The 24,373-nt window shown below is 47.0% G+C and overlaps 1 protein-coding gene across 4 annotated transcripts; it reads right to left on the minus strand.

Annotated features, from left to right (window-relative positions):
- Nucleotides 1-3: 3 nt before the first annotated feature.
- On the minus strand, nucleotides 4-24,286 carry USP20 (ubiquitin specific peptidase 20). Of its 4 annotated transcripts, XM_071765875.1 has the most exons (25): nucleotides 24,078-24,286; nucleotides 20,682-20,847; nucleotides 20,260-20,313; nucleotides 19,573-19,635; nucleotides 19,306-19,434; nucleotides 18,628-18,724; nucleotides 18,370-18,439; nucleotides 17,682-17,795; nucleotides 16,882-16,960; nucleotides 15,337-15,769; nucleotides 14,025-14,162; nucleotides 12,682-12,794; nucleotides 12,072-12,244; nucleotides 11,530-11,624; nucleotides 10,962-10,995; nucleotides 10,506-10,551; nucleotides 10,052-10,232; nucleotides 9,530-9,656; nucleotides 9,267-9,436; nucleotides 8,570-8,651; nucleotides 8,172-8,280; nucleotides 7,265-7,367; nucleotides 6,952-7,023; nucleotides 6,232-6,405; nucleotides 4-3,442 (listed from the first exon to the last, which is right to left on the minus strand). In XM_071765875.1, exons 2-24 carry the CDS (start codon nucleotides 20,760-20,762, stop codon nucleotides 6,245-6,247), a joined length of 2,724 nt encoding a protein of 907 aa, XP_071621976.1. In that variant the 5' UTR covers nucleotides 20,763-20,847; nucleotides 24,078-24,286; the 3' UTR covers nucleotides 4-3,442; nucleotides 6,232-6,244. The 4 variants fall into 4 exon arrangements, with proteins under 4 accessions (XP_071621976.1, XP_071621975.1, XP_071621974.1 ...); XM_071765874.1 differs by lacking the exon at nucleotides 4-3,442 and having other exon boundaries at nucleotides 4,372-6,405; nucleotides 20,682-20,787; XM_071765873.1 differs by lacking the exon at nucleotides 4-3,442 and having other exon boundaries at nucleotides 4,372-6,405; nucleotides 20,682-20,792.
- Between the last annotated feature and the right edge of the window lie 87 nt (nucleotides 24,287-24,373).

The raw sequence follows: 24,373 nt of genomic DNA on the forward strand, positions 1-24,373 counted from the left end.
AGAGGAAAAAAAAAAAAAAAAAAAAAAAACAAAACCAAGAACCCACACTCTGTTTCGTTGTCATGGAGTGGACCTTGACCCAGAAACCAGAGAGGAATGGTGACCATCCTGTTCTCTGTTTGAAGCAGAAGTGAGGCTGCACTTTATCCCATTGTGCAGTGGAGAGAGAGGGATGTAACAGCTCCAAAAATCCCAGCATCTGGGTCTCAGCTTCTAAGGGCCAATTGCTTCCTGACCATCTCTGTTCCATCTGTTGGTTGCCCTTGAGTCTTTACCATTTTTAGGATTTCCCAGGCATCTTTTACATGTTTGAGCCCTGCAAGAGTCAGTTGCTATTTAGTAGCACCTGAGGGCCACTTAGGTCAGCACCTGATCTGGGGGATTCTTACTTTTATCCAGCTTCAGCATATTGGGTAAAATCCCCAGAATTTGAGAAAGAAGCCACAAAGGGCAGGGACCCCAAAATGAGACCTCTCAGGTTTATTTTGCAGACAACCACGTGTGGGTTTTGCTGCTCACTGTGCAGGGTCAGCATCCAGAAGTGTGGCCACAGATCCTCTCCGTGCTGGGGGTTGCTTTAATCACCCCCACTCAGGATGAAATAATTTTCCAGTTGGATGATGTGTTGTGTTCATCACTCTGTCCCCTTCTCTCCGTTCAAGATCCCAATTTTTTTTTAAATAGGACAAAAATCTGAGTCCTACAGCTAGTACTGTAGCTGTTGTATTATGGTGCTTAATATCTTGCAAGCATCAACCAGCAAAAGGTGTTTTTTTTGGGTTTTTTAATTAATTCCAATGGCTCAGGAGCCTGCCTTGAGATGCAGGCAGTACCAATGCTTTAGCAGCTTCTGAAGAGTCATAAAAACTTTAAATTCTTGTCATTGCTGCTACTGCTGTCACTTAACTCTTTAGATCCTCCAGTGGCAGAATGTGACCCACAGAGTTGGCACCTGGGGCTTTGTACAAAGATTTGTGCAGAGGCTTCGTTGCATCCATCAGGGATCTAAACAGTTCAGCTGTGAACAGGTGTGCAAAAATACCTTCAAAATCTTTTTAGCTGCAGTGTTTTTATTCTCATGGCCAATGCACTGTTGAATCAGCAGCTGGAAGAATTCTTTTTCAACCTCTTGTTGTGCCATCTATGTAAAAATTAGAGAAAAGTTTTCTTTTATATATTTAATCTAGGTGGACAGTATATTATTGTCAGCCTGTGTGGAACGTTTGAGCAATTGCAATGTCTGTGTTGCTAAACAGTGCTTTAGAAGGAGCATTAGCTTTAGCTGACTGATTATTTTCTTCAAAAGTTTTATTAAAAGACCACGTCTGGAGTTTTTGTAAACTTGGCAACTAGTTCCCAAAACCCCGGGGTCTTAAAATGTACTGCAAGGAAAAAAAAAAAAAAAAAAAAAAGCAACAGTCCTGTATTGTAGCCTCCACTTTTATTCTGCTGCCTTTATTCAGGGTAACAAACAAGTAACTTCTGTAGCATTTACCTTTTGCAGCATCTGAAGGACTAAATATGTGACTGGTTTATAAAAACTCTGCTTGGATTTACTGATCTTGCCCAGAAGCCTGGACTCTACTTCCTACAAAATCTCATTGTCCCCAGCAAAAGTCTCTAATGCCCTTTCTTAACACCTGTAAATAGAGAAGAAACATATTTACTGATACTGAAAGTTGTGTTTAATGCTAAGTATTTTCAAGAAGTTCATTTAGTTTGATGCATCTTGTTCTTTGTTTCCCTGCCTGAAGTGTCTAAGACCTAAAAGAAGCCAAATTCTATTTTAACATGATGACCTTGAGCACTTTTTTAATTTGTATATGTGTGTGTATGTGTGTTTGAGCACTGATCTCTAGATCTTGGTGGCATCTCAGTGTTGTGATTTCATTGCCAATGTAAAAAGGTTCTGGTGTTGCCCATTCATTTCTGGAGACAGAATTCAACCAAATAAAGTGCTTCCATTTGAAAGCAAATATTCCCCTTGTAACAATGAGAGGAGAGTCATCCACGTATTTAAATAAACATTTAATTCCAGAAATAGTTTCAGCCAGAGAAGAAAAATGGGTTTCTTGCTTCTCTTTCCCAAGGAATAAGGCAACTGCCCCTTTGCTGGGGCTTCTCTGCTTTGCTGAGGTGTTTGGAGCCTTTGCCCCCCAGGGAGCTTTCTGCCTCCCCCCAAGCTTTGCCAGTTAAAAAAAGGGAATTTTGCTGTTCCAGAGAAAATTTTATAGCCTGACACTCCCCATAGCTGCTCTTTTACTCCTTGTTATTCTCCTTGACCGTGGATTTGGGTTTGTTCCAGCTGCAAAGCTGAGAAGGAATAAGCAAAACCAGCCTGTTCCAGTGGGGGGGCTTTTTGACATTTCTTCCTCGTGGTGTTATTTTGTTTTGCTTTTTATTTCACACTGAATTTTCACAGATTTGGATATGGATTTGGCACTGCCTGTTCCTCTGAGTGACTGTCAGACATTGTTCTGACCAGGTCACTTTGAGGCACAGTTTTATGAGACTTTTACCTTCCCAGCTGGCACTGGGGAGAGTAAAATGGTTGGGTTTTTATTGAGTCATCTGAGGAGAAAGAAAGAAAAATTCCCTGTTCAGTTGGAGCTGTTGTGTCCTTGGGAAGGACACATGGATCTTGCTTTTTCCCACTTGAGTAGGAAACCACAAGCACTGGAAGCTTGGGGAAAGCATTTCCTCAAGCCAAGCTGTACCTTGGAGTGCCCCAGGGGATGCTTTGGTTTGGCAGGGGGGTCTTGGCAGGAGGGTTTGATGCTGCTTGGTGTTGCAAATAATTCCTTTGTGCGTGCAGGTGTGTGAAATAACCCAGTGCTTCCCTTCACCAAATCATCTGCAACCCTGATGCATTGCTGCAAGTTTGGGTGAAGGGATTTGCAGTTCTGTTCTCCTGTGCAAGGTTGGTGAGTGCTGGGTGTCTGAGATAAAACCCCTGAACAGCTTCTCCATCACCTCTTAAGTCCAGTTCAGTGGAACCAGCTTCAGGCAGGAGCCACAGGGGCTTGCAGTGGTCCTGCTGCTCAGAGTAGGTGACACCTGGTTGATTATTCCATGTGAACCAGCTACAGAGAGTGTTTTTCCCAAGATCAAGTTGTTGGGTTTTTTTAAAATATAATTTAGGTTGTTCTCTGCCAGCAGAAAGTAATTAACATCTCACAGTTTGGGACAATTTAGGACTCTGTGCAGCAGCCTGCAAGTTGGTGCCTTTTTAGGAAACTTGAGTAGCAGGAGCTGTCTGGCTGGTGCTGGCTTCTATTTCTCTTACCCAGTCCTAGCACTGCCAGCTTGAAATAGAAACAGCACAACCAGATCTGTGACTGAAAGCTGGAACTGAAGCCAAGCTGAGCAATAGCAAAAGAAAATTGTGTTTTATCTGCAGTGCCTGTATCACTGAGCCTTCATGGGATGCTGGGTGTTTGGGCTGTGGAGGGAAAAGGGGAAAATCAAGTGAATTGCAAAAAGAAGTGGTAGGAGCTCAGCTGGGAAATGTCCCTGGGAGTCAGAGGAGAGCAGGGCAGCAGTCACACAGCAAAGGAAATCTGGAGGCAGAACCCAGCTTTGAGTCTTAGAGGGGCCAGAGGGTAACAAAAAGGACAAGTGTGGGGTTGCCAGAGCAGCAATCAGAGCTGCTTGTCTAGACACTGGATAATCCCTCCCGAGGGGAGGGTGTTGCTGAGTGTCTCCTGGAAGCTTGGAGCTGTTGTGCAGTTGCTGAGGTGATGGGTTTGTTTGTCAGATGCAAGTTTTGGCTGTTGGCTCCAAGTTGCTGAAGAAGGAGCTGCATGTTCTGACACTGAACTCAGCTGGAGCTCTGTTTCTTCAGCTCTTGCAGGTGTCACTCATTGCTCTGGCAGGGAGTAGTTCCTGTCCCAGCCCCTTGGGATTTAACAACTCTGGTAATGGTGCCAGGACCTGGGAACTGAAACAGAGTGGTCCTGGGGGGCCTCAGAGGCACCAGGGACATGGATGAGATCAATAAGGACATTTTAGCCATGAACAGAATGACAAAACTCTTCTAGAAAGCCAGAAGAGCTCAATGAAACTTCAGTGACTTCCCTTGCAAGTTGATTTCATAGCCCTGGGCATGGACCAGCACAGGCAGCACGGGCTTTCTGAGCCAAACTGGGCTGAAATTGGGTAAAAGAAACATGAAGAGGAGAGTGAAGGGAGCAGATGCCCTCTGAGGGAGTGCAGGTGGCTCAGGACCCTTGGGTGACCAAAGCTCAGGAGGGTTTGGTATTGCAAGGCCTCAAGGCAAGGTGTTTCCATTTTTATTTTCCCTTGCAATTTTTTCTTCCATGAGCTCCCTGGCAGCTCCCAAGCCCTCTGGCCCCAGGAATCAGCACCAGGTTGACTGCACATGTATTTATTTGAACACAGTTTCAGCACAAAGTCTCAACACTTAAGCACAGGAGTGGGACCAGAGTCTGTACAGCATCCTCTGCATGGCACAAACACAGACATGCAGCCTGCAGGCTCTGCAGCAGAGCTGAGGGCAGCTGCAGTTTTAACAAAAACAGCTTAAAACAATGAGAAATCCCAACAGTGGCTCATTGTCTGACCTCCCCTCAGGCCTGGCTGGGTATATACAAGCATCCAGTAAACAGGATAATAAAATTAACATGCTGAACCATTTACAGAGACTTTTAAAGAAGAAGTTGCTGTTGGCAGCAAACATTTGGTCTTTAAAAAAAAAAAAAAAAAAAAATATTCTGAAGGCCACATTTTTCTGTCCCTGCATCCTTTCCCACTAAGACAAAGCACAGCCTTTACCTCCCTCTTTCTTTTCCATGAGTTCAGGAGGTCCCAGCCCCATGCTGCCACCAAAGCCAGACTTGATGCTGTGGAATTATTTGGGTACCAGCACTGAACACATTTTGGTTCCTCAGCCCATAAGAGGCCACCTTTGCTGTGCTGCTTCCATTCATTTGCACTCAACCACTTGCAAAGATTTTTCTCTTGCCTTTGTGGCTTAAGAGATAAACAAAGAGCTTTAAAGAACCAGCCCTGCTGAGGAAAGCAGCATTCAGCCTTTTTTTGTCTTCATGAAGCTCTCCATCACCTGCTACAGGGTACTCCAGGGCTGTGGCAGCAGGAGAGGGGGGAGCAAGTTATTTCTCTTCATTAAATGAGCCACAGTGTCCACAAATGCAACCTGGGCACCCAGCTGGGGTTTGCAGAAGGCAGCTCACTCCTCCAAAGCTGCTCCCAGAGCCTGGCACCTGCTCAGCTGGGGCCCTTCCCAGCAATGGGTCTTCCCACCCTGTCCCAGGGTGACCCATTTGTGTGAACAAACCAGCTCCTCCTCCTCCTCCTTCAGGGTCACTCTGAGACTGGGGTTATGAGCCAAGAGTCCTAAAAGTCTAAGCAGAGCTGTCCTGTGCCCTGCTCCAGTGACTGCTGCTCACAAACAGCTCTGAGCTTAAGCTGTTCATGGACCACCCTGAACCACCTGGAAGGCTGCACCCCAGAGCTAAACTGCTTCAGTGGAAAGAGGACAGGGGGAAGGAGGACTCATCTTCCAGCTTTGTTCTCTGAAAATGTGCTGAACACATGAGATCAGATGCAAGAAGGAAAACAAAAAAAATCTGCAAGACCATGGAGTGTGGCTTTAGGGACCCAAGGGTAAGAAATGACCTCTTTCAAAATTTCTTGGATGATTGCAAGTGAATTTGCAAGAATTAGATAAAGAGCAAAACTAGGAAGTTGTGACAGCTGTGTTCCACCAGCACCAAGCTCCAGGGAGCCCTGGTGGCTTTAGCTTCAAGGAGCAAGGTTCTCTAGTTGCAGCACTGCCTTCTGGAAACATAAATGAGGCTTCATTATCCTTAAACATTTGAGTTTAAAAATGCCAAAAGCAAAACCTGCAAAGGAGCAGCCCCAGTTCACTGGGTACAAGCTGGGAGTGCTGGTTTCTTGTAAGCAAACAAAAAAGAGAGAGAGTTGGGGTGCAAGTGTATCCCAGTGAGGTCTGGTTGGAGTCTCCTACCATGGCTTTATCCAGAGATGAGTTACAGAGAAGCTGCTTTTCTCCCAGTCTTGCCCAGCACCAACCCCTAAATTTAAAGCCACATGAAAGGACAGCAGAGGAAACCTCCCTGCCCCAGAAATGGGGGTGGGAGCTGCACACACCTTGGAGTACCAGGCAAGAGAAGTTTGGCAGAGGATTCCCCAGCCTCTCATCCTCACACAAACATGTTTGTGCCATACCTTCCCTGCCCCATCACACAGCTCGTGTCTCTGCTTCAATCTTCTGCTCCCCATGGAGGTTTTCCAGCTCTTGGACCTGGGCCACGTTCTGCCTGATGGCAATCTCTGGGCCCCCTCCATACAGTGTGCTCAAATAAATCCAGGTCTCCTCAGAAATCTGCCCATAGTCAGCACCTGAAAGGGAGAACAGGAGCTGTGAGAGATGCAGCCCGTGGGCCCCAGCTCTCTGCAGAGGTTCCACTGCCAGGCAGAGACTGAAAATATTCCTCCAAGCTGTCCTAGGAGTGACAACTGCAGAAAAAAGGGCAAGAACTTTGCCAACAAGGTCAGAGAAGAGGAGGTGGAATGCAGAAAGATGACCAAGATACTAATGCAATCTTTATCAGCTTGGCAGCAGGGCCCAGTGAGGACAGCACAAATTATTACACAAGCTGGACCACAGCAGATGTGAAAGTAAAAAAAAAAAAGACAAGTCAGGGGCAAGACAGAGACACTTGGGCACAGGGCTGGTGGAGAAGGCTTCACTACAAAAGTGACACCAGCAAGGTGGCCAGGCAGGAGCTGCCACAGAACTGAGGTGGCTCACGTGGGGCAGGCAGCACAGGGAAGTGTCAACCCCTCTGCAGCACCATCCTGCTCTGTGCCCACTGCAGACAGACCCCATGGCTCATTCTCCATCACCTTCCAGCAATGCTACAAGGCAGCAAGTGCCAGCCTTACCCTGCTTAACCTGCACGTGGCCCCCTGCTTTGGTGAGTGCAATCTTGCTGTTGTCAATTGGTCCAGGAGGCTCTGTAAGAGGAGAACAAACATTCAAACCCCATTCTGCTTTCCACATCAAATTCAGCTTATTTCCCCTGCCAGTTCTCTCAGGATTTCTGCCCTGGCAGCCTGAGCACTGGGTGTCTGAGCTCTGCTCAGCCAGAGGTGCCACCAGCCCAGTGCAGTGCTCACTGAGCTGTGCCCAGCAAAGGGATTTGGTTCCTTTCTGCCTCTCAGCCCTGGCAGACTCCAGAGCTCTCTGGTTTCTCACCATTATCCTTCCCCTTGACAAAGGCTTCCCACTCCCGGAACCACTGCATGCTGATACAGTAGATGACATTTGGAGACTCCTCTGCCTGGAAAGCCTTGTTCAGCTGGGAGAGCAGAGGAGAACAGAGAGATACAGGAAGGATTTAGTCATTCCTGAGACCTGGAGGAGCCCCTCCCATCCACTCAGCCTTCCCAGCCTTCAGAAGAACCCCTTGTATTGCACCACCTCCCTCACAACCTGTTCCCTGCTCACTGCAGTGGGCAGATGAGGATGGCTTCAAACTGTGTGTCTGAAGGCAGCAACACACAGCAAAGTTGTGTTCACACACAGCAAGGTTGTGTTCACACACACAAAGTTGTGTTCACACACACAAAGTTGTGTTCACACACAAAGTTGTGTTCACACACAGCAAAGTTGTGTTCACACACACAAAGTTGTGTTCACACACAGCAAAGTTGTGTTCACACACAGCAAAGTTGTGTTCACACACAAAGTTGTGTTCACACACAGCAAAGTTGTGTTCACACACACAAAGTTGTGTTCACACACAGCAAAGTTGTGTTCACACACAGCAAAGTTGTGTTCACACACACAAAGTTGTGTTCACACACAGCAAAGTTGTGTTCACACACAGCAAAGTTGTGTTCACACACAGTAAAGTTGTGTTCACACACACAAAGTTGTGTTCACACACAGCAAAGTTGTGTTCACACACACAAAGTTGTGTTCACACACACAAAGTTGTGTTCACACTGCCCACCCTGTGCTGTTAGCTCTGGGGAACCCCAAGGAGCATCTCCTGGCCATGGAAAGCAGGGGCAAGATTTTTTCCACCAGCTGCCTGTGCCAGGTCTCCATTTCCCACCTCTGCCCTTTGCTGGTGCTCCCAGATGTTTCCCACACAAACCTTGATGAAGGTGTCTATCTCAATTCTCCTACGTTTGGCCAGGGCTTCAATCTCCACTTGGCAAATGGAGCAGACATACAGATGGTTCACAGCAGGGCCACCCCCAAACCTGAGCAGAGAAGAATGGAAAACTGCAGGGGAATGGAAATGCTTCCCAGCCCAGAATCCTACAGAACTGGATTTTTATACTACTCTAGAAACTGAAGGAGTGAGTCCTTCAGGATGCTGCTCTGAAACAACACATGGATGCAGCTCATTTGGATTTAGATGATGAAGCTCTACCAGTCTGTGCCAGTCCTCATTCCTTGGAGGTGCCCTGGAAAGTCCTTGGGCACTGCCTCAGGTGTGAAACAAAATCCAAAACTCATAGACAGAAAGAATGAAGCAGCCATATTCACCTGTTGTAGAGATATTCCCACACATTCTGGGGCAGAATCACAACCAGGTCATCAATGTAGTGGTATTTATTAGGAGGGATCCCTGTGGAGGAAAGACAAGAGGGAGAGTTAACCAAGGAACTCATGCTTGCCAAGGGAAGACACAAATTTAAAAAAAAAGCAGACATCCTTTGCTGAAAAATCCCTGATCCCAGAATCTGCTTCCTCTGCTGATGGAAGACAAGTCAGGAGTTCATTAATTGTGAAGACTTTTCAATTCATGGCCTCAATTTCTAATCAAGTGCTTAATTTCCAAGTGGAGATGGGATTGTGTTTATAAACACAAGGGCTCCCCTGCATGGCTGATGAAGCAGCAGAGCAGTAAAATGTGGGCTCAGCTCTCCAGCAGCACGTGCTCCATCCCCCAAACAAACACCAAAGGCCAGCCTCACTGATAGGGCAGCAGACAAATGCTGCTTTATCTGCTTTCTACAGGTTTGTTTTTAAAAACAAATGGAGAACTGAAAACTGTTGTTTCCCAGCACCACACATCCCTCTGATCAACAGGACAATGGGAGAATTGTCCCATCCCTCCCCAGGCAGCCTGGAATTCCTGCCAAAGAAGTGAATCCCAGTGCAGTGTAGGCTCTGTTGGGATGAGAGTTGGAGATTTTTTTTTTTTCTTTCTTTTCTTTTTTTTTTCTGGGAGTTGCCTTACCTCCATGAGAGCAGAGGAAGGTGTGATTGGTGATGGGACCAGGCTCAGCAAAGGTGTTGAATTTATTGAGCCACTCTCTAGAGATGTAGAACTGGAGCAAACTGTGCTCCTTCATGCTGGCAAGGGACACAACTTTCTGACGCTCTCGCACAGCCTCCTCGCTGCTTTTCCTTCAGGAGGGAAAGGAAAGAGAAAGGAAGTGATGCCTGAAAACTTCCAGATGCATTTCTAGGAATTCTGTCACCAGCCAGGGCACAGCTCACCTGTAGAACAAGACGTAGGCTTCTGCATTCTGTACCACAGTCTCATGGACTTCAGTGACATACTGGTCATCAAACTCGTACCACTGGCCATTGATCACGTTCTGGCAGTAGGCTATGTAGTGCCCACCTGGAACAGAGAAAACAGGGATTTGGATAATGGCAGCAGTACAAACAGGATTAGCAGCTGGTGGAGCATGGAGAGAAAGGGAAAGAAAAAAAAAAAAAGCTTAATTCTGGTTCAGGCAAGCTTTGCAGGAGCAGGGGAGGCTGGCACTGTCACCCTGATTTGCATCCCTTGGAAAAGGCCTCTCAGTGAGGCTGAAAACTGGGAAAGGGTTTGAGCCAAGCCAGTGGTGAGGCTGCAATAGCTGCAGGGGATCTGTCAGAAGCTGCTGGAGCCAGGGAATGGAGGGGGCAGCCCTTCCACTGCACTTCATCCCAGGAGAGGTGTCAGCTCTGGAACACATCTGTGCTTTGCTCGCACTCATCTTGTTCCTGCTCACTCAGAGAAGGAGGACTTACTGCCTGCTGTGCCATGGTGACAGATGACTGACAGGAGATCATAGGTGGTGATCTGGGAGACACATTCCTTGGCCAGGAAAGGTCGGAGATCCAGCCCTTCCAAAGGGAAGGAGACGTGGCTGTTGATCTTGAAGGAATACATCACCTCGTGCCGGAACCGTTTCAAGTGGATGCAAAGAATCTAAAAGAGCAAAGAGAGAGAACACCAAAGCACAGCTTGGCCGTGAGCATCCTGGTTAAAAATCAGCCTCTGTGTGTCCCATCTTTGCAGGAGTTCTTTGCCTGTCACTTAGGAACCCTGCTGGCTCATCAGCTTAGAATGGGGAAGTGCCTTGTCACCTAAATCCAGGACTTTGCCACCAAACCAGGCAGCAATGGCCATTTCTGTTTTACCTCTGGCCTCCTTGCCTCCTCAGGGGCTGCTAAAAAGTGAGAAACAAAGTGCTCTGCTCACCTCTGGCAGTCGGAGGACTTTGCAGTACTTCACCCCATTCCGCAGCCTGAGGAAGGAAGAGACAGGAGCTGTGAGGAATCTCTGAAGCAAAAGGATTCCAAAAGGTCATGCTGGGCCATGCTTGCTCTGAAATCCAAGACAAATCCTGAATTCCAGCAGCAAGCAACAAATTCAGGCTCTTTGCAGCATCCAGGTGGCATGAACAGTTTTGTCCTACTTGTTTCTAATGCCAAACCACATCCCTGGGCACATCCTTCTCCCTTCCTTTCCTCCCTAAAGCCAGCACCTCTGCAACCAGTGACCTCTCAAGACCAGAACTTGAGTACAAGGCAAGTACAAGACTTCATGGGCCACTCAGCAGAAGAAATCTCCAGGCTGAGGGCACAGCAAAATGTTTGACAGCTCTACAGAGAAACCAAATTCCAGAGAAACCCACCACAGATGATGCAAACTTACTTTTTACATCTTTCACAGCTGTACATGTTGTCCCCTGGAGATAAAGAGAAGAAAACCATTATGCAGTTACTCAGAGAGCACTGTGCTGATGTGGCTTCATCTCCACCCAGAGCAAAGAAACTGAGTTAAACCACCTCTTGGGGAGGCCAGGGAGGGAAGAGATCAAAATAAACACTTCTCTCAGTAAGTGGGAGCAAGAAGAGAATGCAGCCAGGCAGCAGCACACTGTGATTGCCCCCCAGAACAAGAGGACACAGCAAATTGTTTCAGTCCTCCAGAGTTTAAGGAGTCAGTGGAGAAAGTGAAGAAACTAAGGTGGGTAAGGAGCCTCAGCACTCACAACCAGCCCCCAGCCAGGTCTGCTCCTCACTCAGGACACTCTTGCCTGGATTCCCAACCCCTGAGCTGGTGCAAAAACTCAAGAGATGCTGAACTGCCAACTTTTGAACTTTTTGCCAACTTTTTTTCCAGTCTCCAAGTGACTGAGGCAGGATTTCCAAAGAGACTTAATATGCCTCTAAGTGAACTACACCTCCATACATTTCTTTTCATGCTGAAGAAAACTCACCCTTCAACTCATCTGCTGCAAAAAAGGCAGCAAGGCAATCCTCCAGTGTCACAACAGGACCCCAAAACCAGCTGGGGATACACAACACCACAAATCTGCAGGATGGAGGGGATTAAGAGAAAGAGTTATACATAAAATAGCTGCATGTTTTGGCATACAAAACCCCAAATGGATCATGGGTTTCCCTCTACCTCATCACACATCCCAGAGGGAAAGCAGATCCCAGAGGGAAAGCATCATTTCTCTCAGCTGATGTTCCTACAATGATTGCTCAAACTGGAAATGATTTGTAAAACTAATCCAGGAATTACTTTGCTCTGGAGGGCAAGACTGAGCTAAAGACAGAAGAGTAAGAGAGGGACCTGAAGGTGCAGGACAGAACTAGAGAACAGTAGCAACTCATTCAGGTAAAAAAGCTCCAAGACCTGTGAGGTGTTGTTCAAGGAATGGTTAAAATTAACCTTCTGCTGTAAACACCAGGTAGGGAGAGCTGCTTTCCAGCACTGCAGGGCAAACCCCAGAAAAAAGAGATCCCAACACACCTCCGGATATATTCCATGATGAAAGCAATCCAGCCCTGGGAGGCATAGTTGTCCCCACAGGCCCCTGTCTTAGCTGGCACATTTTGGTAGATGGCAGAATGCAGTTTGGCCAAGTCCTCCTTCCCTGGGATTGGGAGTGACAGGTCCTGGAATGTTTCCACTGTTGTAGAAACCTGGAAATATCCAAGAGGAAGAGGTCTGGGTTTCTTGTGCATGTAATGGAGCTGGGACCTGACCTTCACCAACTTTTATCACTGCTTGGATTTTGTCTAGGCTGCAAACCTGAGCTGAGAGTAAAAGTAACTGGGTATTCTTCACTGCTGTCAGCAGTGTGACTTTTGTTATGGGTTTTGTAGCACTGGAATCAGTTTTCTAATGTGAATGTGATATTGCTACCCCAACTCAGAGAAGCAAACAGACCCCTGCAGAGAAATCTGATTTTTTGGAGTGGCAAAGTCCTCCCACCTGCACCCCAGTTCGGCTCTGGTGATATTCACAGGCCTACTACACCCCACAGCGTTTGGAAACAGGAGTACCACTTCCTAAGGAGAGATGTGCAAGCCAGGAGAGTGTGTGCTTTGAGCAACAGGCAGCAGAGAACTCAGCTCACCCTGTCACAGGTCAGGCACTGCACCAGGCTGAGGATGGAGCCATCAAAGATGTCAGAAATCACACTGCGGTAACGAAGTTCTTTCTTCTTTTTCCCAGAAGCCTGCATCTGGGCTGGAAGACAGACAAGGAAGCCCCCTCATGCAGCAACTTCTCACCTCAGCAGTCATGCAGCTGCACATGAACACAGGACCTGTGTCCTGCATGTTCAGATGCCATTTGCAAGCCACAGTGGAGCCTGCTGTAAACTGACACGGAGAACTCGGCTGCTTTGGGGGGTACAAGGAAGGGGGAGGCAGCCAACTGAGCCAACCCAAACGTGCCAGCTCTCAGCAGGCAGAAATTGCATTACTGGAAATCCTGCTTCTATCCTCTTACTACATGTTAAGAAGCCTGGCCCTGCCACAGAGGGGCCCTGCTTTTCTCAGGTCTTGCAACATTTTGCTCTAAGCTTCACACTCCCCTCACCTACCTCTCTTCTTCCTCCTTTTTTTCTTTCCCCTCTGACATTTGGCCACGTGTTCCTCAGGTGACTTGCACTGGAGAGGACTCTCCACAGCAGGAACTGGCCAAACACAGAGTTTTGTTTAATAACAAACCCTCTGCCCCATGCACACGTGTGTGCAGACAAGAGTGCTTTTTATCCAGCCAGAACATCTGTGGCTGGGCTGACCTCAGCCAAGGGGCCAGGACACATTTGAAGGAAGGATGTCATTGCTGAGCAGCTGCAGGGACAGGGGGTGAGCATTTGCCATTGTGTTTGTAGGCAATGCAAGGCTGAGGGATTGTGATTTGCAATTTGCCTGGGATGAAGAGAGCAGTTTGATAACAAGAGAAGCCAGGCTCAGCTCTGAAACCCAACAATTCTCCCAGCACTGGGCTGACAGCTGCAGCCTTTGTCCTGCTCTTGTGAGCCCAAGATGTCACCAGGGCAGGAAGCTCTTTTTTTGGTAACATCATCTTGCAGTTCTTTGGCCCACATGCTCTGGAAGTCAAGTTTGTCAGGCAAATGTTTACAAACCTCCACACTCCCTCAGAGGGACAGAGCTTGTGCCTGGGACTTGATAACCAGTTTACTGACAAACACAGCGTGCAGATGCAGACATGGAAATCATTTCAGGCTCCAATAAAAGCACCTACTAGAACATCTGTTGTGCCCAGAGCTTGATTTTACACCTGGGTTCACTGCAGTCTTTACCTAGTACTGTTTTAGAAAGCACTCGTGTCCAGGGGAACCAGCATTTCTTATAACAGTTAATCAAGATGGATTCCTCCCCTCTTCTGTTAATGAACCCTTCCTCCTGCTTCCCCCCTTTGCTTCCCAGCAAATACTCTTGGCACTACCTTTCTTGAGGACATAGGAAGGTCCAAGCCTGGCAGGACTGGAGCGAGGAGGGCTGCTGGAAAGCTTGGAGTGCATTTCCTGATGGACAGGACTGCAGGGCCGGGAGGAGCAGCGCACGTAGGCATCGTTGTCAGGTTCTGTTGGGGAAAATGGGGAGGGAGGAGGGCACTGGTGAAAACCCCAGTTACAAAAGGCAAAAGGCAGCCCAGTTACTGACTGGGCTGCAGTCAGTGCCAGCCCAGCTCTGCATTTTGGCACAGAATCCATCCCCATACACACACTTCAGTGTCCTGCTTGCAGGGGTTGGCAGATGCAGCTCCCCGAGTGCCTGCAGAGCTGGGCTGACAGTGACATTAAAAAGAAAGAAATAAGCCACCATTTTTTTTACACATATGACTAATTAGGTTTTACAGCTTGCTCCTGTAGCCCTCATCCACACAAACAGCACTGCTGCCTTCAGTGCCAGTTGGCAGAGTAAGACTCTTATATAAAGAAGTGTTGAAAGATCAGATATGTTCACTTTGAGGTGACTCCACACCTACATCTCAACTGCTGCTCTTTTCTTTTCCCTGAGACACAGGAAAGCACAAACTGTGCATCTTCCCTTTTCTCCCCAGGAAACCCACAGCCCAACATTAATACATGACTTCACAGCTAGCATGTCCCTGGGCCAGCCTGTCAGATAAAGCAATACACACAAAATCTTTCTTCTTAAATTAGGAAAAGGCACAAACAGAGTGTCTGCAGGTTTGGCAGAAGCAGCTAGCACAGCCTTCAGGGTGTTCTCTTTACTCAGCTCCACAGCACTTCAGCCCAGCTCAGCACCTCTCTGCCCCACGTATCATTTTCTTACAGGAGGAATTGTGCAGCAAGGCAGAACCACTGCCAGGGACACTGAGGAAGAACCTGGATTCCAAATCCCTTGTAACCCATAGAAAGAACAGTCCCTTTATGTGTTGTTTGCCACTGTGTGGGATGGTAACATGGCTTCTCCCAAACAACACACACAAAATCTTTCTTCTTAAATTAGGAAAAGGCATAAATAGAGTGTCTGCAGGTTTGGCAGAAGCAGCTAGCACGGCCTTTGGGGTTCACTTTACTCAGCTCCACAGCACTTCAGCCCACTCAGCACCTCTCTGAGAGGTATTACAATTACAGGAGGAATTGTGCAGCAAGGCAGAACCACTGCCAGGGACACTGAGGAAGAACCTGGATTCCAAATCCCTTGTAACCCATAGAAAGAACAGTCCCTTTATGTGTTGTTTGCCACAGTGGCTTCTCCCAAACAACATGACTGGAAGAGGTGCATACCTGGTGTCCTACACGGGCTGGAAGGACAGGGAGCTGGCAGCATCTCAGGTGAGGCTCTGCCATCAATGGGCATCATTGTAGTATCAACATCTGCATCCTCATCCACCTGCTCGGAGTTGCTGCGCCGATGGCCACAGGAGAATTTCCTGTCCTTCATCCTCTCCTTCTCAGAGATCCCTCTCCCTGCTTCATCCTGGATCAGCAGCTCTGTCTCTGCCAGGGAGCTGCTCCCTGTGCTGCGGCTCTGCCCATCTCCTTCCCCCCTGTCACTGCTTGAGTCACAGGAGAGGAACTCATCCTCTGAAGGACTTCTGTCACCTTCTTGTTTGTCATCCTGCTCACTGGTATCCAAATCCCTGCTCTCTGCAACTATGGGTTCCTTCAGTTCTTCATGGAGCTGATCCATCAGGCACCGCAGGAATTCCTGAGTGTCCTGAAAAAAACAGGAGTAATTCCACGTTAGTATCCACCCAGGAAATGGGGCAAATGAGAGGAAGTGGCTCCAGTCACAGCCAACCATGAGCTTATTTATAAATCAGTTTATTTATCAGTTTACTACTGGGAAGAGGTGAGAGACAAGGGGAAACCTGATGAGGAGAGCAGACCACAGAGAACAGACTCTTACCCACAAAACAAATCTCACAAACACCTGAGTTCTGCTCATGGCAATCCCCCTCTTAAATAGGGCAGATTCAAATCTTTAATAAATAGGGAATGGAACCAGAAATCAAAGATTATACAGTGGAGGTGCAAGCTCCTCCACTCATAATACAAGGGAAAAGAGCTGATACATTGGCTTCAAAGGACCTGCTGGGAAGTGACTTGGTATTTTGACAATTCCAGAAAGTTCATTATGATGCTTCTGTTATTTTATGGAAGTCTGGCATTCAGTCTCCCTTTCAACTTCATCTCTTTACAGCTAAGAGCTTTCCAATCCAATGTACTTCACATCAAAGATAAACATAGAAGCTGTTTCATTAATCATTTTTTTTATCCTCTGTTTTGACTTCCTGTCAGCATCACAGTTTAGATGTTCTGTCCCACTGTCACTTCTTCTGTAAATTTTCTAATCAAGCATAGCTTGATGTTTACATTTTATTCCAATGAAGAAACACAAGAGATACACTGAGAAAAACTTCAAAGAAAAAGAGAGACTATCTTTGAATAACATGTAGTTTGCTGTAATTCCCCAGGAAAAGAATATAGAACATTCCTATCTTTTTAGTACAGATTTATCCACATTTTGTGAATAAATATCTATCATATAGGAGGTATCAATAGATTTCAAAGCCCTTTAAAAAGGAAATGACCACCACCATTTCAGAGGTGAGAAAGCTGACAGGAAAATGCATTGATTTGGTACCAGCAAGCTTGAGGCAGAGCCTGGAATTGATCCCAGGTCTCCTCAATCCCATCCAAGTCCCTTCTCACATAATAACACAAAATGGGCAAGAGCTCCAGCTCTTCCTCTGAACCCCAGCACCACTGCTGCAGGAAAAATCCCAACACCTTTGGACCAATGTCAGGTTTTTGTGGAGGCCTCACCTGCTGTGCATAACCTCGGAACATGGGGTTGACAAGTTTAATTCCATGGGAAAGACTGCTTGGAACAACATAACTTGGGCTGTTTGATTATGGAAAAAAAAAAAAAGAAGTTAGTTTACTTATCAGTCCTGGAGTCAGTTTGTCTAACAAGCCATAGAACAGGGTGTGGTAATTAGCTAAAGAGGACAGAAGATAACTGCACCTGCAAAGCCTGGTTTTATGGTTCTCTATTAGCTGGATACAAAAGAAAAGAGGGAAAAAAAATCTCACTATTATTTTGGTCTATCCTTCCAGGGAGAATCTTCCCCAGAGCACACATAACTTTAAGCTCTGTCCACACTTTGAATTGTCTCAAGTGATTCTTCCCAGAGAAGAATTGTGTAATTAGTGACTTGGCTTGATTTTGCCTCAGAATATGGATGGGCCACACAGTAGTTGAGATAAATCCAAACCAGCTTTAATGTTACATTATATTGCTTCAAAGTCCTCTCCTCTAGAAAGACATTGTTCACTTTTGCTCTTTATTTTACTTCTCCCTCGTTAACAACTATCAGGAAACAAAAATGCAAATCCATTTAGATTCCTAGTTTGATTTTTTTCTAGTTGATTTCACAGAGCAGACACAAGATTTAAGCAGAGCTCCAATATCTCATTTTCCTTTGAACCAATCTAGAATTTGAACCCGGAGTGAAAACTTCCTAAACCATCACCTGCATTCTCCACTCTTTTTGGGAAAAATATCTGTATCCCTTTTCCTACCAAAAAATCTGTCCAGATTAGATGAGGGAGTGACCACTCACCGTTTCTTATGCCAAACCTCAGACACCAACTTCTGGTAACTTTTACACAGTGCTGGTTTCTTATCTGTACGGACCAGTCCTCCACATTCCAGAAAAAACTGTGTGAGAGGTGGGCTAGAAGGAAAAAGGAGATGAATTCAGTGAATTCATAGAAATTTCTCCTCTATTTAAGGTTGTATCAACATTTAAATGTACACCTTTTAGAAAGGATGCTTAAGATACTGCTTTTAAATCAAGGGAGGAAGTGATTTCAGGAAGAATTGATTCCTAACTTGAAGCAAACTCAAAGGCTGATCTCAATCTCTCCTCAGTACAAGGAAGAGATCCTGGAATTAGTTCTCAGCAGGATGGCTTGGTAGTATTTTAGGATAAGGGTTTGAATGATATCACTGGGGAGAATAAGGAGATGTGATGTGCCTTCCCATGTGATTAATACATCTCTGCTGCAATAGAAATAATGAAGTTTTACTTTCAGCACTGACCTCAATGTGAGTCTTGTATGTAGCCACAAGCTGGCTGTTCTCTCAGTTTCCTACTGTGCAGCTTCTGTTGTTCTAGATTAATCTTTTCTGTTCCTAGCATGGCTGATTTCTCCTTGCAAGACTTATAAAGATCTCAGATCACATGCACTACTTTTGGTATTTACTGAAGTCTCCTGAAGACTCTACTGAAAGGCCCTAATGCCTACCAGTTAGAGAGAGCCTGAAGTGCTGCATTCATGTAGCAGGAGTTCCCAAGATTTTTCATTCCAGTAAGGCCTAAAGCACAAACGAGAGGCATGAAACACTTTCCAGAAGTCCTATTTCCTACATTCCTCCCCAAAGGAGAGGGAACTGAGCCCTTTCTAGGCAGGCTACACCCTCTGCTCCTAGGAACCTCTCAGTGTAGGTCCTCCAGATTGCAGAGTTACCCTCACAGCCCTTTCATCCACTTGATGCAGAGTTACCTCTTGGTTTCAAATCATCATCCTCTGACTCAGATTCTCCTTCATCAGCCACTGCAATTGGGACAGCTTTCAAAGGGTGTGCAGGCAATGGAGAATCCTAGATTAAAGACAGAGAAATAAGCATCACTGAGAGGGCTGCATTAAAAAATGAGTTGTGAGAGGTTTATCTTCCACAGAAGTCAAGCCAGCCTTTAAGAAAACCACTCTGGAGAGAGAAGAATGAGTTGCACTGTCTTGCCTTCTCACTAATGCAAGGAGGGAGTGGAAATAGTTCCATTACTGGTGCCAGGACATCTGGTAAGAGAGGCATCAGGAACAGGTACATGTATTTCTGGTTTGACAGCTAAAATTTTTGTGAGCCGTGCATTGAAAATGAAGCTGTGACAGCTGTTGTGGTCCCTCCCAGAAACAGATGCCCCGCAGAAGAGGCTAAGAAAGGTTTAAAATAAAGTAAAAATAGCTATTCAGGTAATCCAGAAATCTTTTTTCTGAAAGGCAAGGCTGTAGGTCCTCTGACTAGAGGTAGCCACTTTCAGTGAGTTCCTCTCACAACCAAAGCCTGGGTGATAGTGGAAACCTCTTGGCTAATTTTGCAGCAGGTAAAAAAAGCAGGTAAAAACAGGTAAAGAAACCAGGTAAAACAAAAACTAACCCTGCCAGGTTGTGCCACACACCCACCTGCTCAGGGAACTTCACTGGTGGTGCCTGGGTGTGGAGCAGCCTCTGGTCCAAGAACACCTCCTTCTCACAGGCATAACACCAGATACGGAAAGTGGTCAGGTTCACAGTCAGGTTGTGTTTTTTGGCCTGAAAGTTAAAAAGTCAAAGAATATGAGTTGACAGCAGGCTCAAGCTGAAGCACTGGACTACCAGAAAAGAGGGGAGGAGGAGGAGAAAAAAAAATCCAACTCTTGTCTTAGGATGGAACAGCAGAGAAAAGCTCACCTGTGCATGAAGTGTGCTGTGGTCAGCAAAGGACTCCCCACAGCCAACGTAAGGACAACCAATCTGGGGAGAGAAAAAAGGGCATAAAATGCAATGGGCACACCAAATCTGACCCTTCCCAAACCAGTCTGCAACTCCAGTCCCACCAGCAGAACTGATCTTGCCACTTTCCTAAGCTGCTTTTTACTTGGGGCCTAGAATAAGATGGAAAACTGGAATTGTTTCATTGAAGGAAAAATCTGGACCCAGGTTTGCACCCATGTAAAGGCTGTTCCAAGGCAAGTGCTCCAATGGGCAGCTCAGCTGAGCAGGCTCAAATCTGGGCATTCCAGTGTAAAAATAAACTGCCCCTGCCTGCCTGCATGCCCCCTCCTTCCTCCCTGCAGTCTCCCACTCACTGCCTCCCTCCCCAGTTGCCAGCAGAGTCAGGACCCAGCCAACAGCCAGTGCTGGGCATTTTTATTCATTCCTGCTGAGACTACCAAGGGGGAATCACCCTGAGGGGTGAGCTTGGCATATTCTGACAGCATTATGCCTTTAGACTAGAGAGTCTTCTCCTTGGGATCCCTCAAAAAAAGTAGATAGCTCTACCAAGCTCTTTACTTCCCCCTCTTTTTTATTTTTTAGCACAAGACTCTTTTTCTAAGAAAAAAGAAAAAAAAAAAAAAAAGAGGAAGCCATTTTTACCTGAAGACAAGCCCAGAGATTTGGTCCCACAGCTCCACAAGACTGGCAAGTTCCCTGCATATTCATGACAAAAGAAGGTTGGTTTGCTTGGTTAGTTTCTCAGGAACCTGCTCATTCAAGAGTGAGCAACCTCTGGATGAGACAGACCTCCCTCCCCAACCTAGAGCTCATGGTGTTAGATTTCTTAATACCCCACTGCCAATTAAATATTTGTTTTGCAGCATTTTAGCTAAGTGACACGTTTGAGCAGGATAAAGTGACAATAAAAGATCAGATGGGGTCAACAAAAGCTCCCTTTGTGGGACCTGTGCAGGGTACATGAATTTCTGCCTCTCCTCTGTGGAGACAGGCAGCATTTCCTTGGAAAAGGAAATGTGCAAATAGCTAAAAGGGAAAGGAGTGGCAGCCAGAACACCTTGTACCTTGGATTTGAGCAGCAGATCATCTCTGGTCACCTCTCCTATGGAATCCAGATGAGGACAGATGTCTCTGGTGTCCCCCATTTTCAGCAGTGTTCACCTGCAGGGGCTGTTCTAGGACAAGAAAAAACAGCTCTCTTCAGCTGCGTGGCAGATTGGCTCCCACAGACTGGTAAGAAGATAAATTGGCATGGTTTGTGCACTAGATATGCATATTCCAGGTTCAGAGGTCAAAACCAATCTCCATCTGGAGTCAGGCACATTTGCTAGCAGGGTTCTGACCCACTGATGAGTGGCTGCATTGTGGAATTGTAGCAAAGGGCAGTGGGGAGGAGAAGGAAACCCAGGAACAGAGGCAATAATGTGTGCAACCAGGAAAGTGCAGAAGTACAGGGAGGTGCTCAGTGCCTTCAGCAGCTGCTGACTCTGCTTCAGGAATGGGGAGGGATTTGCTGTGGCCTGAAAATGAAAGCAGAGATACAGCCACCCCCTGAGCACCTTCCTTTTGATCTTGAATTCCCAGACTGTCTGGATCACACAGCATCTCTGAAGGATGCAGAGCTCTGGAGCAATTAAATAAAACCTCTCATTAAATCATAGAACTTTATATATTTAGCTGGTCTTGTGTACCATGAATACTCTGTATTCCAGACTGGACTTTATCAGCTGGTTTATCAGTGTATCAGACCTGACTGGTCCCAACAAGGCTTTTCCCCCTGGAAAGTGGGAGTTCTGTGCTTGCCCAGCAGGTGGGGTGGGAAAACAAACACGGGGATTGGAACCGACTTCCTCTTGCCAAAAGCAGTCAGCAGTGAGACACAAATCTCATTAACTCGGCTGCAGGAAATTTAAGATGCAAAGTGAAAGGGTGCTGCAGCCCAAGAGATAAATATTTAACCCCTGGTGTTTAGGGGCTTCGTGCTGCCTGTTCTGTGCAGCACATCTGAATCTACCATTTAGTGATTCTGCTTCTTCATCAAACATTAAAAAATATTATTGCTGTCATAAATGAAGCTGGGAATGATCTGTAACACAGATAATCAGTCTTAATCTCTGAGGAATTTACCATTTCATAGGAAGATTGTTAAGAATGTGAGCCAGATAACTCCCTAAAGCTGTACAAAATCTAAGGCCACTTTTCCACATCCACTGCAAGCACCATAAACATTTTCATGGTGCTCCACGGGTATGTGAAAGACTAAAACTTGTCTCAGTAACATGCAGCTGTTAAAAAATGAGATTAAAAGGCTGTGTCTCTTAAGCACAGTTTAAGTGACCCCACTTGTGTCTGTGGAAGGAAAAAGACAAGAAATATTAACAACACAGCTCACAATCCAAAATATTGCTGCTGGCTGGAAAAGAAGCAGGTATGAAAAGCCCACATCATTACAAAGCAAAGTGGAAAAATCTGATAAACTGGAAACAAACAAGCCCCACCAGCTACACTTTGTTGTTTTCACATTTTGAGGACTTTTGAAAGAATTCTCAGCATTATCTGATCTGAATCACTGACAATGAGGAGGGAAAAAAAATCCAAACGAACGAGCTGGATCAGCAACACTTATCTTGGGAGCTGAAGAGCTTGCCTAGCACCTTGTCTTGGCAAAAGACAAACCTCAAGGATAATTTTGTAACAGTGTTTTTTTTCCAGCACTCTTTGGAACAGAATAAACTCAACTGGAGGAGGAAAGCAAAATGTGAGGGGGAAGGAATCATATTTGCATGGACAAACACAACAGCAGTTGCAGCCAGGAGCTTTGTGAAGAGATGCTTATCAATTTCAGAGCAATTTCATCCACCTTCACAGAGGAGAAAATCAGGATCATGAAACTTCACATTGATTTAAAGGACAAGTGACAGCAGTATCTTGGACTAACACACAGAACTGGGACACTTTCAGGCTCTGAGTTCTTTCCTGAAAACTGATCCCTTTTCCCAAATGCATCATCTGGTCCAATTAAAAAATAAATAAATAAAAAATCAATGCTATTTTTTCTAGTTCACCTTCCCTGATTTCTTACCAGAAACCCTAATAAACAAAATATTGGTTTGAACTTAACTGCAGACCCCTTCACCTTCACCAGCTTCAGGAACTGACTTGACAGCACAAAACAAAATAAGGAAAACCTCATTTTCACCTCTCAGCCCTGACTGAGCTCATCAGAAAAGATTTGGGTCATAACTGTTCAGAAGGAAGCATTCAATCCCTGCCTTGCCACAGCTCTGCCCTGAGAGCTTTAGCTGGCACACACAGCTCTGAAATGCTGCTCAGGAAAAGAGGAATTGAATCAAAGCACTGCTAGAAAGCTTGAGTGTGCTTGTCAAAATGTGCTGGGTGCTATGGGGGGGAAAAAGAAAAAAAAAGTTACCTTAAAAGAAATCCTTCAGCCTGTCTTTCCCAAGCACCACTGTGGGAGAACAGCACCCAAACACGTCAGAACAATTCCACAGAAACTGCAGCCTACTTTTGGTTGCTGAAATTGCTGCCAAACCCAGTGCCTGCTCTCTCTGACATGGTTTCTGGGGTTTCTTTTGCTAAAACCAACCCTGTGGGTTTGTACCAAAGCTCCAGCCACCTGTCAGGAGTTTCAGATCCGTGCAGCTTTGCAGTCTGCTGAGTAACTGTCTGGATGAACAAAAGAAATCATGGCATTGTTCAGTCCCAAACCAACTACCAGGTCAGCTCGCTCACCTTGCATAACCAAGATAAGGGAATATCTGCAGCTTTTCTTGGCAACATTTTATACTCCAGCTACTGAGGAAAGAGAAAAATCCCCAAATTGCTCTGCTGACAAGAAAGAACCAGAACCCAAGAGCTTCTGATTCTCATCTCAACGTTTGCACTGTGTCACCCACTGGGTGTTTCATGCAGAACAGGGAAAGAAAAACAGATTTAAACTCGGATTTATCACCAGAGGTCACGCCACAACTGCACACCCAGGGATTCAGCTTCCAACAAGGAAAATATCCCTTTGGGAACTGCCTCTCTCCCCACCACATCGCTCCTCAAGCCCAGCACATCCCCCAAATCCAAGCCGTGTCCTAACAGAGCGTTAAACCGGAGTGAAGCCGAATTAAAAGAACCAGCCCCGCACGGCGCTGGATTCCTGCGGGACGAGCCAGGGGCAGCCCCCGGCTCCGGTTCCGAGGGTCGCAGAGGTCCCCGAGGTCCCTGTCACCCGGGGAAGGCACCAGCCCGGGGGCTGCAGGGCCGCCCCTCAACCCGGGGACCTCAGCGGGAGAACCGGGCCGGACCAGAACCCCCCCACAGCTGCTGCTGCATCATCCCCGGCCCGGCCTTTCTCGACACGGTACCGCGTCCGGCCGGATCGGGCCATGCCAGGCCCGAGGCTCCCCCCGGTCCCGCCGCCCCCCCCTCACCCCCCGGTACTCTCTCACCTGCGGGGGATGCCCGGGGCGCCGCTTCCCCACCCCTCCCACCCCCCCCGCCGCGGGGCTGCGCCTCAGGCCGGGCTGCGGGGTAGGCCCGGTGCGGGGATGGGCCGGGCCGCGGCGCCCCGAGCAGCGCGGGGAGGAGGCGGCGGCGGAGCCGAAGGGAGCGGAGCGGCGGAGGCCGAGCAGGCCGGGGGAGGGGCGGGGGCCGGGCCGCGGCGGGGCGGGGCGGAGGAGGACGGGCGGGCGGGCGCTAATTCGTGGCTGATTGCCTCGGTGTGGCCATGGAGATCCCCGGGCAG

This window comes from Heliangelus exortis, chromosome 22 (assembly GCF_036169615.1).
Source record: "Heliangelus exortis chromosome 22, bHelExo1.hap1, whole genome shotgun sequence".
NCBI lineage: Eukaryota > Metazoa > Chordata > Aves > Apodiformes > Trochilidae > Heliangelus > Heliangelus exortis.

What these genes read in the sequence shown, in the direction of transcription:
- USP20 (XM_071765875.1), bottom strand. Translation starts at nt 20,762, where the DNA reads ATGGGGGACACCAGAGACATCTGTCCTCATCTGGATTCCATAGGAGAG. An exon ending in TCCGAGGTTATGCACAGCAG is followed by an intron (nt 15,770 to 16,881) that starts GTGAGGCCTCCA and finishes TGTTTTTTTCAG; the next exon opens with GACACTCAGGAATTCCTGCG. An exon ending in AAGTCCTCCGACTGCCAGAG is followed by an intron (nt 10,233 to 10,505) that starts GTGAGCAGAGCA and finishes TTGCTCTTTTAG; the next exon opens with ATTCTTTGCATCCACTTGAA.